The sequence below is a fragment of the Siphateles boraxobius genome, unplaced genomic scaffold (genome assembly GCF_051911475.1).
Source record: "Siphateles boraxobius isolate OS27281-9 unplaced genomic scaffold, OSU_SipBor_1 35, whole genome shotgun sequence".
In the NCBI taxonomy this organism is placed as follows: Eukaryota; Metazoa; Chordata; class Actinopteri; order Cypriniformes; family Leuciscidae; genus Siphateles; species Siphateles boraxobius.
The window spans coordinates 9,996,728-10,016,113 of record NW_027508975.1 but is presented as its reverse complement, the minus strand read 5'-3'; the positions used below and the strand labels follow the sequence as shown (position 1 = coordinate 10,016,113).

The 19,386-nt window shown below is 36.6% G+C and overlaps 1 protein-coding gene across 3 annotated transcripts in view; it reads right to left on the bottom strand.

Moving 5' to 3' along the window:
• The window catches only part of nhsl3 (NHS like 3), a 42,511-nt gene that overhangs the window by 15,896 nt on the left and 7,229 nt on the right, over window positions 1–19,386 (bottom strand). The window contains exon 1 of one of the 3 annotated variants that reach the window (XM_077196337.1): window positions 7,764–8,151. The exons of the other annotated variants lie outside the window; for them this stretch is intronic. Within the exon in view, the coding sequence (XP_077052452.1) occupies window positions 7,764–7,875 (112 nt within the window). The 5' untranslated portion in view covers window positions 7,876–8,151. Of the gene's footprint in view, window positions 1–7,763; window positions 8,152–19,386 lie in introns of those variants that run through there. 3 annotated transcript variants of the gene reach the window in all.

The window sequence follows — 19,386 nt, the reverse complement described above, 5'->3', positions numbered from 1 at the left end:
CCTCTGACACATGCAGCCACTGTGCCGCTATCACTGAAATATAATACAGTCAATACAACCAGCTATATCTGTGGCCTTGAGAATAGCTAATATTTGCTAAAAAAATATGTGAATATTCAAAACAATCCAATTAAAACCACCAAAAGAGAAATAGCAAAATAGCACAGAGTTTAAGTTTGCCCTTAGAGTGTTTATTTTAGTCTATTAAGATGAAGCAGGGTATTATAGCAAACGCAAGTGCTTTTTTACAGTGACAAACTCTTTACATTGACGTTCACAGGTAAGCAAACTAAGCGCTGGCTAGGCTAGAGAAAACTGCAGACTTTAGCACAATGACCTACTTCATTAACAAAACTAGCATGAAAGCACTAGCAAGACTGATGACATACTGTAGTGTCTTAGCATCAAATGAAAAGCTGTAGTCCGTTCCATTTTGAGAACTCAAAATAGTGTTGATTTATGAAGATGTTGGGTCACAATCTACATTACAATGTTCACATTACTGTGCATTTCACATTTGTAATGCTGAAGCCATACAGGTTTGGAACAACATGATGGTGAGTAAATGATGACAGAATATTTAGTTTTGAGTGGACAATCCTTTTAAAGGCAGGTTTTCAGTGTAAAAAATACTTTTATCCCAGTTCCCATTTTTTTTTGTTATTTGTTAGGCGAAAAACAAAAAAATTGTCTGTCAAGAAGGGTTTGGTGTTGTCTCCTTGCTGTTAATATGCTTAATCAATTTGTCTGTAATGGAGGAAATGGCTGCACCAGGCCACATTACATTCAGAAACAACGGCTTTATATTGAGCCCTTTTCTATTCTGCCTGCTACCTGATAGATGTGAACTAAAAACACTGACCCCTGTCAAAACCCATTTCAAAATGTCTTGAAACAACCATTTTAGTTCAGAAAACAGGTAGACATTGGCAGGGATTCTTGAAAAAGCGTTTGGCGGGTTCTTTCAGCTCCAGATAATAAAGGGAATTCTCTCCTCTATGTGGAACACTGGCCAGTCTGAGAACAAATCCAATTCTGAGGTCACTGGTGTATGGGGACTAAATTGAGTATGCTCAAAATAAACATTCAAAATGTTACCAATTTTTATTCTCTGTATGAACGAATTTCTGTCCACTGACAGAGATTATCCTGCTGTTCTGTAACTCTCTTTGACACTGGGCTTGATTGAAGCACTGTTAACAGAAACTTCAAAGGAGGAAGGATGTGCACGCTCCCTACGCTATAGTCGCAGAATTCAAAGGGATTAGTTGAAGTGCTGCTCGTGGGATAGTGAAAAATTGAATATCTTGGCCACCACAGCCTGTCGCAATGGAATTATTAATTACTGCACCCAACCTCTGAAACGAGTTCTAGAGTGCAGCTTCTCACCATGTTTTGTCTTAAACAGGTGGGAAGTTTGAAAATCAATTAGTATAAACCTGCTGGGATTTTTCAAGAATGAAAAATTCTTGAAAATTACCCCCCTTCAAAATATAGAGCTACAGTTCTACTAAGTTCATGTTCAGGTCAAATGTACATAATGAGTAAAAAAGGTCTAAAGGTGCAAAGCAGGGTGACATAGGGGACGTCCACACAGATGCAAAAATGTGAGATGGAGGGCAGTGGAATGGAAAAGAAGAAGGTCTTGAGGCAAATTTTTAAAAGTTGACCTTTTAACATGAGCCTCACATTTTAAGAGCGTCACATTTTATTCTATTTTAATATATTTACATTTTTTATTTTATTTATTCCTGTAGTCAAGGCTGAATTTTTAGCAGCCATTACTCTATTCTTCAGTGACACATGATCCTTCAGAAATAATTATAATATGCTGATTTGATGCTCGAGTAACATGTCTTATTATTATCAATGTTGAAAACAGTTGTGCCATTAATGTTTTATGATACTTTTTTTTAAAAGTTTTTTTTTATAGATAGCAAGGTCAAAATAACAGCATTTATTTGAAATATAAAATTTCAAAAAATTCTTTATTGTCACATCTGATTAGTTTAATTCATCCTTGCTAAATAAAAGTATGAATTTATAAAATAAAAATAAATAAAATCTTACTGACCCCAAACGTCTGAAAGGTAGTGTATTTATAAAACTTATCACTGGCTTGTGTGAAATTGTTGTTGCACGCATCATTTGCTCTTCATTTTGTTGCACTATTACAAGAAATTAAGTAATGAAGTAGCACAGCATGCAGGTGAATGCTATCGCGTCAAAGATAATTTGAATGCACATCACAATACAAGATCACGACTGCAGAAAGAGGATTTGGCACAGATAGAGGAAACCAGCTATGGTGGTCTGTCAAAATATTCACAAGAGGAGATTTCATCCTTGTCAAAATATATAAGAACTAAGATGGTTAACAATGATTTTTGTTTTAGTCTATGATTATTTAATGTGACTTGTTAGGGGAAGAAGTAATTTAAGATATCTGAATAAATGGGCGGCTTTGTTACTGTGTAGTTAAGTTTAAATATTTAAGCAATCTTCCTTATTTTGTTATATTTAGTGTCTTATCTAGTTCAAATGGAACTGAAAGATTCTGCATCTATGTGGAAAATCAAGGTCAAGCAACACTTGATGTGATTTGTGTTATTTTTTGTATTACAAAGGCCTGTGAGAATTGTCTTGTTTGCTAAGGAAAAGCAGTCTTATTGTGAGCTGATCTACATGAACTATCAACTGCGGATCTTAATAACTCACTCAGAGTGATAATCAATTTTATGCCCCATTATCCACCAGGCTTTGATGCCATCCTACAGTGCATTTGGCACTCTGGGATCACTGCTGATGACAGGGAGTATTTCTACAGCATGTTTATATGTGTTTATACGTACACTTATAATCTCTGACTCCCATGCAGGCATTCACATTGAAACATTAGAAATGAAAGTTGTTATCTCATTATTGACTTTACCTTTGATACAAGTTTCCAGTAGTTTTTACAGTGCAAGTTATAAATATGTTTGTGTGGTTAGTGTCCATTTGCTGCTATAAATTCAAGGCAGCATGCTTGCAAATTAGTTGGCAGCAACAAAAAAAGATAGTCACACACACGCATAGTCACACATCTTATGACTCGTCCTGCATATTGTGTAAGCATCGCAAGTTATTAAAGGAGTATGACGCAAACTCTTTTCGAACTTGTTTTGACTGCTAAAATGAGATTAAAAAATGAGGTTGTGTGTGGGATTTTGTGTGTAGGTCCTGATGAATGTTTATTTTGGACCACACACACACAGAGTTTCTACTAAACAACAGGCTGACATCACTGCAAGAGAGGATTTCACTCAAAACAAAAGCACACCCATTCTCCTTTCTTCTTCAACTGTTATTCTGTTAGGGACTGAGATGCTTTCTTACCTCTTTAGAGGTTATTGAAGGCCAGCATGTGGTTCTACTTGTTCAGAATGTTCCGTTTTCTGATAGGATAGGGACAGTGAGACAGTGAACAAGGACTTAAAGTCTCAAAAACAAAGTTTCTCACCCTCTTCTCCTTTTTTCCTTCAGTGTCAGGATATGCATGACCAGATCATAGAAGTGATGGGAATTGTGATAGGTGTCATTTCAGTGTATATTTCAACCTATATGAGTGGCTTACGAAGTGTTCATTCTCAGTCTTTACATGTTTGAGTCATTGTATTGTTCATATATCTTTTTCCCCCAGCTAATAATGTTGCTTACAAAAAGTTATGGGAACATACAAAATGTCCATCTAAAATAATAGTAATAATGATAATGATTTAAGGATTTTTTGCCCTTAGTTCTGAATGTTTGATTAGGAAATGTTAAAGGAACATTTAAGTATTTTAATTTTCTCATTATGCAAATTAAGTGCTAAAAAAATAATTTTGTAGGGTTTTCTACATTTTCACTCAGAAATTGCAAGTAAATTTCAAATAATAACAAAGAACAGCAAGTAACACACTGAATTAAACATGACATTTTTAGGGGGGAAAAAATGAAATAGTATTTTCTTGTAGATCAACGTAATCTTTGTTTGGTAACACTTTATTTCGATTGCCCATTTTAGACATTCTACTAAATACAAAGTTCTGTCATGAAACTGTAGATGGCGCAGGTTGATAGGTCCTTAACTCAATCCACTTGTACTCACATCATTCTTTATAGGGCACAGTTGATTGGTTCCTGATGTATCAGTAGCCAATGAGCTCGCTGCTCAACCTTCAAATACTTGGTCATCATTTACTGTAGCAGTTGCAGCAAGCTTTCAGAAACCCTCCACCTTCCCCAGCTCCGCCTGCATAAATCTGCTACGGGTAATTCGCGTATGCTATATTGTAAAGCAGAAGTATGTTTTACTTGCTCACAGCAGCATTTTGTGTATGTATTGGCAGTAGCAAGTCCCGTATTTGCTCTACAACAACAGCAGCAGCAATAACCAACAGCAGTGGCAGAATAGTAGATCTATTCCACCAAGACCAAACGTTTCAACATTGTCATATCCATTACCATACCAAACACTCCAAGAGTTGACTGCATGTCAACTACCAGTCATCAGAGTATTAGTAGACTGTCTGCTAAATAATATTTTGTTTGTATCTTTGAGAGAACTTTTAAAGAAATTCTGAAAACATTCCCTGCATGTTAGCTGGGCTTTAATATGATGCATCGATAAATGTAATTTGATTATCAACTGAACAAACAGAATAGATACAAAGTATTTGTCCAAATACAAATGTTTGCACATTTGAACAAGTGATGTCTTCTGTAATGTTCAGGGCTGCACAGCAGGTATATATCTCAGGTAAATAAAGGTATATAGCTCAGCCCTTCTTTTCAATTCCTGCTTCCTCTTTTGGACCCTCCCCCATTCCCACTTGAACTGCAGCCTGGTTCACTGGGTTAACCAATCTGTCAGAGTTATGTCCAGTGTTAATCATCATTCACGTGACCATGGAGAGAGATCTAACATATTGGATTTCTCACCATGAGACCTGCTTCCCAGGCGTATGACTTGATTCCTGCAGCTCAGGCACTGATGGGATGAGGAGGACTCATTCTCCATAATCCAACATCCATCTATCAATCTCTACCATCACTAATGGCTCAAGGACCTTGTGAGTCTTCTTATACTCAACAGTTGAACTGTTTGTTGCGCACAAGGTGGAGCTTAGCTACAAGAACACTTATTTTTCTCTAAATATTTAAACTGATACAGATCGTTGAACACACGTACGGAACACCGCCAAGCCCTCTGTTGTGCATTCTGCCCAGTCATGCATGAGAAGAGAGACTGGTATGCTGGAATGCATTCACTCAGATTCAGCTCTCCTGAATAAACGGCTTGATAAATGAGTAAAGCTATACATAAAGACAATCCAAAGAAGAGTACAGCATGGCATTCAAAAATTAATTTTTAAATGTGCTTAAATGAAGCCATATATAACATTTTGTCATTACATTCATTAATGTTCATCAGTTTTACTCATTATAAGAAACATTAGGGGAAGTTGTGACCTAATGTTTAGAGAGTCAGACTGGTTACCCGAAGGTTGCAGATTTGATGCTCAATACCAGCAGGAAACAACTGAATTGCCCTTGAGCAAGACACCTAACCCTGAATCGCTCCCCAGGCGCCACAGTGAATGGCTGCCCACTTCTCTGGGTGTGTGTGTACATTACTCACTGCTCCTAATGTGTGAGCACTAACTTGTATGGGTTAAATGCATGGTGATTTAATGAACCTGCTAGCAAACACTTCGGTTTACTGGTGTTCATACAGGACAATCCTTGACAATATTGATCAAATTCTTTCTAGATTTTTGTCTACAGTATTATGTTTTCATTAAAATAATTTAATTTATCACCATGATGGGCATTATCTTCTTTGTTATCTTTGAGATAAAAAAGCCTTTGTTAACAAACATTATCTTCAGTGTTTTTTATTGAAAAAAATGGTTATGGCAAACAAAATGGTTATGAAAATGTTTGAAGTATGGACCCCTCTGAAGCAGAAGTTGGGTAAACTTCTATAGCGGTGAACGTGAGACAACAGCAAATACAATTGTTCTATTCCTATTTTCTCCAATAGCCAAAGAAACAGAAAAATCCATGATAGGGTTTCCTCGACTTTCCAAAAGAGCGAAAATATGGATGTGTAGAGATAGGCTATAGAGATTGATTACAGCAGTCACATAAGAGAAAGATGCCAAATTTTCCATCAGATTTCCATAGATCTGTGATGTTGATAACTGTGGATACGGCTCATCACAGTATGTGAGAAGGGCCCATTGAAGTATTTTTTCATAACACGCTGAGAAAGGGGACATCTTAGTATTTGGAAATGCTTCCTGCACACACAAATGACATTATTGCTAATAGGCTAATTTCCTATTTCCATTTTCTCTACTCAGATATTTTGATGTAGAAGTCTTTGCGTCACATGAAAAGTGAAGTGCCTTGCAAAGCAAGCAAGGTTGGTGAAATGTTCCACTTGAGGACAAGAATCTCGTTTTTTTATTAAGGCACAACCAAGACAAGAATGAAAGGGATGTTTTTGACAGGAGATTTGTTCATATCTGTAAACAGCAGCTCTTTTGAATGTGCACTTTGATTTCATTTTCTGTTCTGTGTCTCAGCGCTATGGCATTCCCCTGTAATTTTAAATGACAGAGAACTGACTGTCTGCCGTAAACACTCAAAGTCACAGAACCGAGCTGATGCACATTAGTACGCACTGGAAAATGACAGGTTGCACACAACAGAAAGTCTGAACGCTTAATAATAGAGCCGTGGTTGCAAGGAACTTGAGGAAAACAAGTTTACAGCATTTTCCATTTCAGTAACACTCCCAAACCTTCCCAGCCATTAAACCAACGAACACAGGAAGAGACACCTGGATCTCTTTCCCACATATTCTGACAAAAGCACAACATTTCTCAGGATTCCCACACTAACAGAGGTAACTTTTTATTTTAAGGTGAGGTTTTGTGTGTTACATGATGTACTTACTATAGTAATAACAGCAAATAATGCATAATTACAAGTAACTAACCCTAATTCTAACCCTAACCCTAACATACATGTAGTTAATTAATATTTCTCAGTACTTATATTACACTTTAACAAAGTCAGCTTAAAATAGAGTGTAACAGAAAGCTACCAAAAAGTAGAGTGGTACTACCATGGTTTGTTGGAAATGTGTAGACACTAGAAATTGATAATTTAATTTTTATTTATTTAGTTTATTTTTTATTTATTTTTAATAATGCTATTTCTAATATTATTATTCATTATTTTTTTTAAAGAGATTGATAGATGCCCAATATGCAGGTAGGCCTACTACTAGTTTTTTTTTTTACATGGTATGATGACACTTCCATGGTTTGCTAAACATGCACCAAGATGAAGGAAATATTTTGAAGTATACTTTTAAGTACCATGTGTATAGCAATCATATCAAAGTACCATGCTATTACCATTGCATACCACGATACCTTGATGCCATCACAGTAGTATATCACATTAATAATCAATCAATATTACTTTTTCAGGGACAGATTATTACATTGATCCCCAAATCTTAAATTTGTAGTCTAGTATATGCAGTATATAAGCACACACATACTGAAATAAATCTACAGACAAATTTGGTATACATACCACATTAAATAAGCATACTCATCAAATACAATCTAAATAAATAAAGCACTACCAGACAACTTAGTCTGAGTATCTCAGCTGGGCAAAACCCTTTATCAATTGCAGTATACAGCTTTTCCTACCTGTTTTGTATTTATCCACGTATCTAAAGTGCCAGATTGACTTGACTCTGCTAGTGTGGTGACTGCTGGTAAGGTTGGCCTTGGTATTCTTCTTGCTGTTGGAGTTCCCCATGGCATTGATCTCAGACCTCACCAGCTCTAGACTCCCCAAACCCCCCGGAGTTCCATATGCTTCCTTGCTCTCTCCCTCCTTCTCCCAATGCTCTTCCCGCTTAGCGCTCCAGCTGCCGCATCAGGGACAGATACGTCCCACTCTCTGCTGTGCTTGTGATCCCGCGTGTGTGTGCAGAGCGTGTGTGTACGAGACCCTCCCTCCTCGCCTCTGTTTTTCAGGCCACACCGCTTTCAGCGATGATCAGTCACAGCTCACTCCAGCCACTTGGAATGTGAGAAAGGAGGGATATGTGCTTGCTTCAGCCACTCATGCTTACACACCCAAACACACATTAAAGGACTCACACATTTGTAACGGATGCAGTTATTTGAGTATATCCTCTATTGTCTCTCGCTCTTTCCTCTGTCTGTTTTATAGATCTCACCTTATGCAGTTTTTGCACAGATGCCTGCTTTTATTTCCTTTGCCTTCATCCAATAAAACTCACCAACTCCATCCAAGAAATGTTTTCCTAATCCGTAGGTGGGTGAATCTTATGAAAGCGGTTAAAGATTGTCCGCAGAAAAATTGATAAAAGAAATGTTTTGCAGAAAGGATATTATGCTTATTTTTACGATAATTTAGATTATTGGTATTGTGCAATTATTTTAATGACAAAATAGCACATTTCCACCATGCACTCAGTAGCCAAAATAAAATATTTGAAATGGGATACTTTTGTATTTAGCATATTTTTTGTATTTATTTGTCTTCTGTATATAGTCGGGAGATTTAGCTGTTTAAATAGAATTACACCTTACCTTAATAGTATTATTACTTAATATTAATTTTAATATTAATAATACTTAATATTATACACTTTACAATAATATTATAATTGTATTTAATGTTATATTATTACTGTTATTAATTAATTTATTTATTGCACTGCGGAAAGAACAATTTGTGTAGAATGTGCTGCTGAACTGTAAAAAAACAAACATTTTGTGTACATTTTTAATCAACTTTAATTTTTGTTTTGTTTTGTATTTGTTGATTTTTGAGTAAAACTTGTCGTGGATTGATCCACCCACCGCCCCCACGGTTCTATATTGAAAAGACATGACTTCGAGATCTCATATTCCACTGTTGAAACATACATATGATATCTTTACTGCTGTACACACGTAATTCAAGTTTACACCAGACAAAAACAACTTCTGATTCAACTGCTGCACTGTGCGAGCCTCAAACCTCATCCCATTTCAACCATGGATATGCCAAGAACCCTGCATATTTTATGTATTATTCTGTCTTCCACCAGCATCCCTTTCTCTGTCCTATTTCTGGTGCAGTCCTCTTGTGTCACACTCTTCTTGTGTTTCCAGATTTCTCTCCCCCAGTCTTTCACTTTGTCTTTTTTTGTTTCTCTACTACCAGGTAACATAGTATTTAATTCGACTCTAATCTATACCAAGAAGTGCATTAACAGTGGACAAGATAAGGCCCGTTCCTACTGCTCTAATTCTAACTGTACATTTCAAAACAAATGTTTAGAAGGAAATGTATAATTAACACATTATGTATGAGGTTTGCTATGACAAAATATGGTCTTGAAGACATTATAGTTAATCAAAACAAACGAACGAACGAAAACAAACAAACGATTACTCACCTGGGCTGCGTTACATGTTCACTTTTTGCATTATGTTATATGGACTTAAAAATGTAATTTTTTGTTCTTCTTGTTTCAGTGCTTCTCTTTTCCTGTTTAGTTCCTGTTTGCATTTGTTTCCTTAGTTTCTCTTGTTAGTCACCTAGTGTTTAATATGTCTTTTCTAATCACTTGTTATCCTGATATTTATACCCCTGTGTTTCAGTCCTTGTTTCTCAGTCGTTGTCTTTACATATCATATAAAGCTGTTGCGTTTTCTGTTTCCTGTTTAGGTTATACTCCTCCCTGTTTGGATAATTTTTTGTTCATGTGGATTATTCAAATAAGCTATTGCTGTGAATAGATCCCCGCCTCTCCTCGTCCCTGTGTCAATGTAACAGGCTGGGCTTCCTTTTTTGATTTTTAATAACATATAAACAAAAGTCCCCTATTAAGGGGACTTTTAAAAAAAGTGAAAGGAACAAGCCTTCTGCTGGATTTCAGAAGAATGGGACACAGGAGGAGAAAGTTCAACACTTTTATTTGATCAATAAAAACAAAAAAAAATAAAAAAATGTGATGTTTATCTAAAGTATGTTTTGCTTATAGTTTAATTGGATCATCAAAGGTCAGCAGCAAAGACATTGATTAATAAAGTGAGATTAAATACATAAAGTGCATTTGTGTCATTTACCTTTTTTAATTATTGTAGGTTTGCGTAATATTCTTTTTATTCTTTGTGAGGAATACTGAATCTGTTTTTGTGCAAGTGAGATGAGAATGCATGTTCACATTTAGTCTAGAAATAACCATCATGTTCACACAGCACACACACAACGCCTCTGCACCTTAAACTCGGTTTTTCTATACATGGGGCAAGAGGTGTCAGTCAATACTTGGGGAAACAACATAACTTGCTTTACTTATTTAAAAAAATGTAACTTTTATATTTATAACTATAAAAATATAACTTTTGTTATTTTGTTGTATATATAAAAGTAGGCTAATGCGTAACTTTACTCGTTACTTGAAAAAAAGTAATATGATTACGTAACTCGCGTTACTTGTAATTCAGCTGAGACTTTGGTTTATTTGTTATCCCTAACACTGGTATCAATGATACTAAAATAACACTGCTTGAAGATAAAGAACATACATAAAGTATACAAATACGGTTATGGTAACTTTTAAGTGCAAGGAAATTTTGGTTTCCCTGTTAATTCTTTGGTAATTAAGATGATTGATTGATTGATTGATTGATTGATTGATTGATTGATCGATTATTGTTTTTTAACATTTCAGGTCTTTTATTGTTTTAATACTGATGATTTTGGCATACAGCTCATGAAAACCCAAAATTCCTATCTCAAAAAAATAGCATATCATGAAAAGGGTCTCTAAACAAGCTTTTAACCTAATCATCTGAATCAACTAATTAACTCTAAACACCTGCAAAAGATTCTTGAGGCTTTTAAAAACTCCCAGCCTGTTTCATTACTCAAAACCGCAATCATGGGAAAGACTGCCGACCTGACTGCTGTCCAGAAGGCCATCATTGACACCCTCAAGCAAGAGGGTAAGACACAGAAAGAAATTTCTGAACAAATCAGGTCAGGCGCTTCTGCCGCTGTTTCTGGTTTAAATGTGGCTTGACCTGGGGAATGCGGCACCTGTAGCCCATTTCCTGCACACGCCTGTGCACGGTGGCTCTGGATGTTTCTACTCCAGACTCAATCCACTGCTTCCGCAGGTCCCCCAAGGTCTGGAATCGGTTCTTCTCCACAATGTTCCTCAGGGTCCGGTCACCTCTTCTCGTTGTGCAGCGTTTTTTGGCACACTTTTTCCTTCCCACAGACTTCCCACTGAGGTGCCTTGATAGAGCACTCTGGGAACAGCCTATTTGTTCAGAAATGTCTTTGTGTCTTACCCTCTTGCTTGAGGGTGTCAATGATGGCCTTCTGGACAGCAGTCAGGTCGGCAGTCTTACCCATGATTGCGGTTTTGAGTAATGAAACAGGCTGGGAGTTTTTAAAAGCCTCAAGAATCTTTTGCAGGTGTTTAGAGTTAATTAGTTAATTCAGATGATTAGGTTAATAGCTCGTTTAGAGACCCTTTTCATGATATGCTAATTTTTTTAGATAGAAATTTTGGGTTTTCAGGAGCTTTCATCAGTATTAAAACAATAAAAGACCTGAAATATTTCAGTTGGTGTGCAATGAATCTAAAATATGTGAAAGTTTAATTTTTATCATTACATTATGGAAAATAATGAACTTTATCACAATATGCAATTTTTTTTGAGAAGGACCTGTATATATATATATATATATATATATATATATATATATATATATATTTTTTTTTATTTTTTTTTTTATGTAACCCTATGTTTAAATGCAAAATATTTTGCATTTGTTTGTGACGAAGCTGTAACTTAAGCTAAGCTTATACAGGGCTTTCTTTTCTGCACTACGTAATGCAAAGGAATGCCCAATGGAGATTTTAGGAGGGGAACACAGTGCCTCTGGAATGTTCTTGACCTTTTCCAGGTACCAGTTGGGCCTCCCCTTCCCTTGTTTCCTCCCCTCCATTCTCCTCTCACTGTAATCAAGAGTCCTGGCTTTACAAATACCGAAAGCTTTACAAATCATTGTTAATCAAAAACAGACAGAAAACACTGGAGGCCCCAGAGTAAGCAGATGCAAACATAATGGAATCCTGGGAATTACGTTATCCTCTTGTATCTTGGCCGGGGAAACACTTGAATCATGCAGAAGAAAAGGGTTGTAACAAAAACTATGACGACTATTTCAATCTGAGTTCCATCGTCTACCTCATACCAGATTCATGGTTTATGCATTGCATTTCAAACTGATCTTTGCATACATTTCTCTCCATTTTGAAACATTATCCATATTACATCATCTGCTATTCACACAAACAACTGAAGCAAAGATGCCACCACTCTTATGATGTCTGGCTATGGACCAGCTCCAGGATTAAAAACATATTCCGTACTAGATTTGACTAAGACAAGTAGGCCTACATTATACATCAGTTTACAGACACTTAGACGTAGTAATCTGAATACCGCAAGAAGCTTTCGAGGGCATCATCACAGGCTAATGGATAGTAATGCCTTATAAATCAATGCCGCCCTTATTCGGCTCTGCATTAGGCTCTTTGTACAGACAAACTCCATCGTTCTTCCCATGTGATCCAGCTCATCTGAATTCTGTTGATTCTTCCCTCTCTACCTGTGAATGTGCTCTGGGGCACGCTATGATATTTCTGAGGCTTGTGATCTGAAGAGAGGAATTACAACTGACAGTCAGAAATATAATGCCCTGAAGGTGTAGTGATATTACTAGCTTCCTACCTGCCGCCTGCTTCGTTCATCATTGCTCGAAGTGACAAAAGTGTGTCAGTTGTGTTTATGCCATACTTCGGTTCTTCTTAAGAGAAACTTTCTCTCAGCTAGAAACTTGCTTTTCTCTGTTTCCTGTTTTTCACACTTTGATTGTGAATATACAAGATCACTGAATTAACTGCTTTATTTAGACATTTGCCATAACAAAAATGAGGCTGTATTAAACTTAATAGTTTGGTAATACTTTACAATTAGGTTCCATTTTCATTAGGTTTAACATTACATTAGTTAACATGAACTAACAATGAAAAACACTTCTAAAGCATTTATTAATCTTGTGTATTACATCAACTAATACATTTTTTTAATGGACCTGAGCTAATATGAATAAACACTGAAAAGTTGTTTTTTTATTAACTAAGCTTAACAAAGATTAATAAGTAACTGCTCATTGATGTTGGTTAATGCATTAACTAATGTTAACTAATGTGACCTTATTGTAATTCATGAATAAAGTCTGATTTATATTGAGTGAGAACATATTAAGTGTGATATTTCTAATTGGCTTTAATATTGTCAGTGTAAGCCTATAAACAAAATATTAAAATGTGATCTGGAAAATGTTTATTTAGTACTACATTTTCAGCACACTTTTAGAGTAATGTTAGCCTAGACATTTTATAATTTCAGTGCATTTCACTTATATTAATATCTTAATATTTGACAGTCCTAAAACACATTTTGTTTTGTTTTACGCCCCCTTGTGGCCCCGTGAAACAAAATAATGGTCTGCCAGCTTCTGTGTGTATCACTGCACACAGTGCACAACACCCACAGAATAACAATTATGTATTGTTTTTAAATGTCGGGCCATATGTCTTTAAACAGAACAATGAAATTTTTTTCAGATCTTGCCAACTGGTATTATTCATTAATATCTGAGTGCTGTGATTGACCAGTCAGGATCAAGTATCCCACACAGCCCTTTAGCCTTGAGTGTATGTATTCACATTTTAGCATGGCTTCTAATACCTTAAATTCACCACCAGCCATAAAGACTATTCAAATTAGTTAGCAGTGTTCATGGCTCCTGTTGTCAAGGTGAACTTTCTTTTTCATGCACCTCTAGAAATATAACCCACATCTGTGCATGACTAAGCATGGGTATATGTGTGAGATCCCTTTCATATGTTTTTGTCAATTGCTTCCAGGCAGAAGCTGAGAGGATTTTGAATATGTACTTTGTATGAAATACTGCTAAGCCTGATGTTACACATTAAAGTAGAGCATTACACAAATATGGTGTCCAGACATCCCGGTTTAAGGCCCATTCATACAAAGAACGATAACTAGGCCTATACAGATAACTATAACAATAACATTCTGTTTATTATTAGAGAGAGCCACAGTTATGCCATTTTCCACTTTAAGCTGGGACGGTCCCATTTTCACAAGGTGTGTCATGGTGTCCCAAAAATGTCTTGCTGTCAATTTCCGATTTTGGACGGATAAATCGGACAATGCAAATCACATAGACACACTGTAAAATGTGGAATTCTATACTATTTGTTAAGTTGAGCTATTATGCATATTTTATGGTAAAATTATTTGACGAAAAGCATATACTCACAAATCTTAAGGGGTAGATAACATTTAAAGATGTGACTCAAAGATATGACTATAATGATTCAAATGTACCCAAATGATCTTAAAAAGTGTAATGGGCGTTTTGTTCAGCAATGCTGGTTCATGCATTATTAGACCACTGACCAGTAACTCAAACCTGCTGTCCTTGCTATTCTTTATGGTGACAAAAAGCGAAACATAGTAAGAACATTTTGCTAAAGTTAACAGTTTTCTCTTGCACAAATCTGCAATTGTTCTGGATTTGCTGGAATATTGCCATCCTGGAATGAGGGGTGACATCCAAGCGGCACCAAGCTGAATTCCATCCACCTGCATTCCAACAGATCCAACACTTGGCAGACACACGAACAGTTTATTTGGTGCCAGCCAACAAACGTAATTCACCTGCTCTCAGAAGGAACTGCTTGTCCTTTTCAGACTATTGTTTTAACATTGTTTCCTCCATTTTTAATTGTTCAAGGCCATTGGCCTTTATAAAGGAAGGAAAAGCAAATCTTAGAAGTTGCACATGGATACTCATGTGTGTGTTCTTTGTTCCCTGCCTTCATTCCTAGCATGACTGCTCACAGTGCCAGAGTTATGAAGAGGCTAGAGGAGGTAGAAGAGACTCAAGGTCAAGGTGAGATGATGAGTCATGAGCCATTATACGAACTGAAAAGAGATTCAGCAGAATTTTATCTCTGCGTCAACCAAGTGGAAGGAGAGCAAGTAAAACACAAGGTATGGGAGTTCTGTCAATGGAGTCTGTCAAAGTTCGGCGTTTTACAAGTAAAGCCCTGTTTTAAGATCGTTTCTGATGAAATCGAACGGTTAAGATTAAAATTTGGACACATGCTGCTTTAGGTTTTTGTGTTAGCACCCCACCACCTATACAATGGTTTCATAGGGGCACTGGAACAATCATTCATATAAACGCATTAAACTTTAGTTTACAAAGACGTGAAACTCACCGAGTGGTCTGGCGTGTTCACTGATATGCTCACGCAAAAATTGCTGCAAAAGATGCTTTTCAACAGGTGTTTAACCATTCGTTGTAAAACTGTGGACCTATTTTTCCAAACGCCTCACAACCGGACATTCTTTCAAAAACTACGATAAAACCTGTTGGAAAGCATCTTTTGCAGCGATTTTTGCGTGAGCATATCAGTGAACACGCCATACCACTCGGTGAGTTTCACGTCTTTGTAAACTAAAGTTTAATGCGTTTATATGAATGATTGTTCCAATGCACCTATGAAACCATTGTATAGGTGGGGGCGTGCTAACACAAAAACCTAAAATTCTCGGGACAGCAGCATGTGTCCAAATTTTAATCTTAACCGTTCGATTTAATCAGAAACGATCTTAAAACAGGGCTTTACTTGTAAAACGACGAACTTACCCTTTAACAAAAAAAAGTAGACCTAATTCTTTCACAGCTTTTTGACATGTTTAAAAGTGTACTTCCTTAATGCTTCTGAAATCCAGCATGGTTAGCAGTTATTTTAACTTTCGCAAGGGTATGAACAAATTCCATATTTTTTTTGGAGAGCTTTTTGCTATCAGCCTATTTTATTAAGTCATAGAATCAAAAAAATAACATGCAATCAAAATGTATCCTGTTTACTTTTTTAATACACTTTCTCTTTCTCTATTTAGCATGAATCGTTAGTGCACATTATTCCAAATGACAAACAAATTGTCTTGGTAATATTTCATGAAGTATAACAAATTGTTGAAATAACTTTCCTTTCTTGTTATGCAATTGTACAGAAATGCAGATTTAAGGCCTGTTCACACCAACACAAATGCTCCATATTAAAATTCAATTTGTCTGTTCAGACCAATATGGAAAAAAATGGAAATTCACTCTCTGACAGTAGGTGGAGCTTATAGCAAAGCAGAAATACAGTTGGTTACTTCCATAACACTGGTTACTTCAGAACAAAAGTGTATCTTTCTGTTTCTAACTCGGTAGTCATGGAGAGTAAAACAGTATTTACATGTTTTCAGTCATTCAGACATTTTTGCTATGGTGTTTATCAAATAACACCAAGTACAAGAGTACAGGGACAAGAGAGCCAGTTCTAGATTCTTCGTCTGCTATTCACAGTCGCTTAGCAAAATAGTCAGTTTGTGAGCCCCACCAAGTCTTTTACAAGAACAGTCCTCCGTAGGCTAGACCGTCCCATTTAACAACACAGTCCGCCCTTCGCGGCCTTTGAAGTCTGAGTCCTTCGAAGGATGCAGCCTTTGAATTGAGATACATCCTTAGTGTTAACCGGCCTTAAGGCTGATTTATACTTCTGTGTCGGACCTACGCCGGAGCCTCTACGCCATAGAATACGCATTGATTTTAATTTATATTTCTGCGTCGTTGTCCGCGTTGACGCACGCAGAGGGAGCATGTGAAACCCGAGGGAGCGGTTTGAGCAGACCAATCACAGCGCTTGCGTCCGTGTAGAATTGACGCGTTGTTACATTTTTGGAGAGGTGCACGTCAGGGTACGCCGAAGGGTACGCGCGCTACGCACAGCCTACGGCGTAGCTACGGCGTAAGTTCGACGCAGAAGTATAAATTGGGCTTTAATGCTAAGATTACTCTCCTGTCATACAGCGGCACACTCCGGTCTGTAAGGCGGGTGCCAGAAAGTCTGGGCTACCCCTCGAGAAAGCAAAGGCTCTCCTGAGAATTAACATTTGAACCCTCCCTTGCATAATAAAACCCTTCTCATTTATGGAGTCAGATGAAATAACAAGTAAATACATATGAGAAAATGTATTTCATTTAATCTTGAATGTTGCGGAAAAGGAAAGACTTGTAACACGCAGAGACCTTCACCCGCTGATCAGAAGAACCTCATTGGCCTCATTTCTGATTTCTGGCTGTATTTTGAGCTTAATGTAATTTTTGTTGATAGTTTTGGGTGCTTTATTAAGCCCTAAATTCACAATGTATTGTCACTGTATTGAATTCACTCAACCGGTTATTCATTAAGTTATCTCCATTTGTGTTGACATAATTTTCATTTTTGGGTGAACTATCCCTTTAAAGCCAAGGGTAATAAAGGTTGGAACTCTATCACATTGATGAATATGATAAAATCAAGTGTCGCCCACATTACGGAAGTAAAATGACTTGCAGGTGCTGTATCATATCGACTTCAACTAGTATGTACTGCTGTGCAAAGAATACATTTATTGACATAGCAATTTGATTATTCCATCTCCAATGGTATTCACAGAATTTAACAAAGAGATATGGAGGTCAAAAGATCATGGGCCGTCTGCCATGACAACAGGAAATGTCCCCATACTCTTATCTGGCTTCACAGCAGCAACGGGTGGGTGTGTTAGCACCCCTGGTTGAGGTTGTGTGTGTTTGTCGGACAGTTGGGTGTAACCATCACGACCCAGACTGAGGTCAGAGAACTTGTTCGGGACTTTGGCAGCTTCTTTTAGACTCACCTCATTCCTGTTCTTTCTCTCTAGAGCCATAAACTCCCATTTCATCTATTAATGCAGAGTGTCCCTGTTTCACCACACCAACATTACGGCCACAACTGAAATAAAACAGTCAAGCTAAGAGATCCAGCTCTCAGATATTCTATTGAAGCTTTTAAACATCTTATTGCAAAGGGAAAAGTGACTTTTTATCCCACGATTTACCCTGCCTATCTTGACTTTAAAAGAGGTGTGTGAGAAGTGTGCATTAGTCTCCCTGACAGGTTTGTGATAATAAGAATAAGACTTAATGCTTTCTTTTGTAAATGGAAAACGCAGTCTGGTTGTTTCCATACAAAGGCTGGCAGAGGGTGAGAGCTTTTGTTGGAGTAAACGGTGAAACAAATATGTCAACGTGTGTATCGATTACTGTGAGTTACATAATAAAGTTCATAAACACTGAGACACACGATATGACTTGTCTGATTGGGACTCGTGGACAAAGGCCCAGAAAATTTAGAAGAAATATGGAAAGTTAACGAAAATTACTACATTTCATAATAATGTATCTGTATCTGTATCTGATGATGCTGAAAATTCAGCTTTGCCCTCACAGAAATAAATTACATTTTAAAATATATTCAAATAGAAAAGTTATTTTAAATGGTAATACAATTTAAAAATATTACTTTTTTTTACTGTATTTTGATCAAATGAATGCAGCCTTGGTGAACAAGAGACTTCTTTCAAAAACATTAAAAAAACATACAGACCCCAAACTTTTGAACAGTAATCAACATACAGTAAATGTATCTGTGCGTCTCATGTTTGCTAAAAAAAAAATGCACTGCTAAAAATAACGACAAGTTTATTATTCAGGCTACAATTTTCTGTTCTCACTCATCATCAGACCCTTATTGAATCTGCACATTTTTTCTGTGGAATTGGATTTGGATTTACATGTGGTAAAATGTGTTGAATGGAGCTGATGATACTGGACTCTTATTGGTAGTTGAAAGCACTATCAAATTATTTCCAAACTAATTCATTATTAAAAATGAAAGCACACCTGAGTTGGTAATGCGGCCATGACACAAAGCATGCAGAGCTGTTACACTTCAGGGTGCATTAATATTAAATAAATTCAGCAATCAAGAGTCAATTATCCTGTTACAGTTAGCACACGTGTGTCTATCTCAAGATATTTTTCTGCACTAAAATTATTTAGTGAGTCAAACTACTTCCTTACAAACTGATGATCTATATAACAAACAGTGCAAGATGCTGTTACTAGTTTTGTGATTTCAAAGGGATTTATAACTGTAATGGAGTCAATAATACTATACTTTATAGCCACTTCAAAGCATCTGGAATGCATGTCAACCAATCAGAATCAGGAATTGATTTAGCGGTCTTTACATAAAAATATTTGATT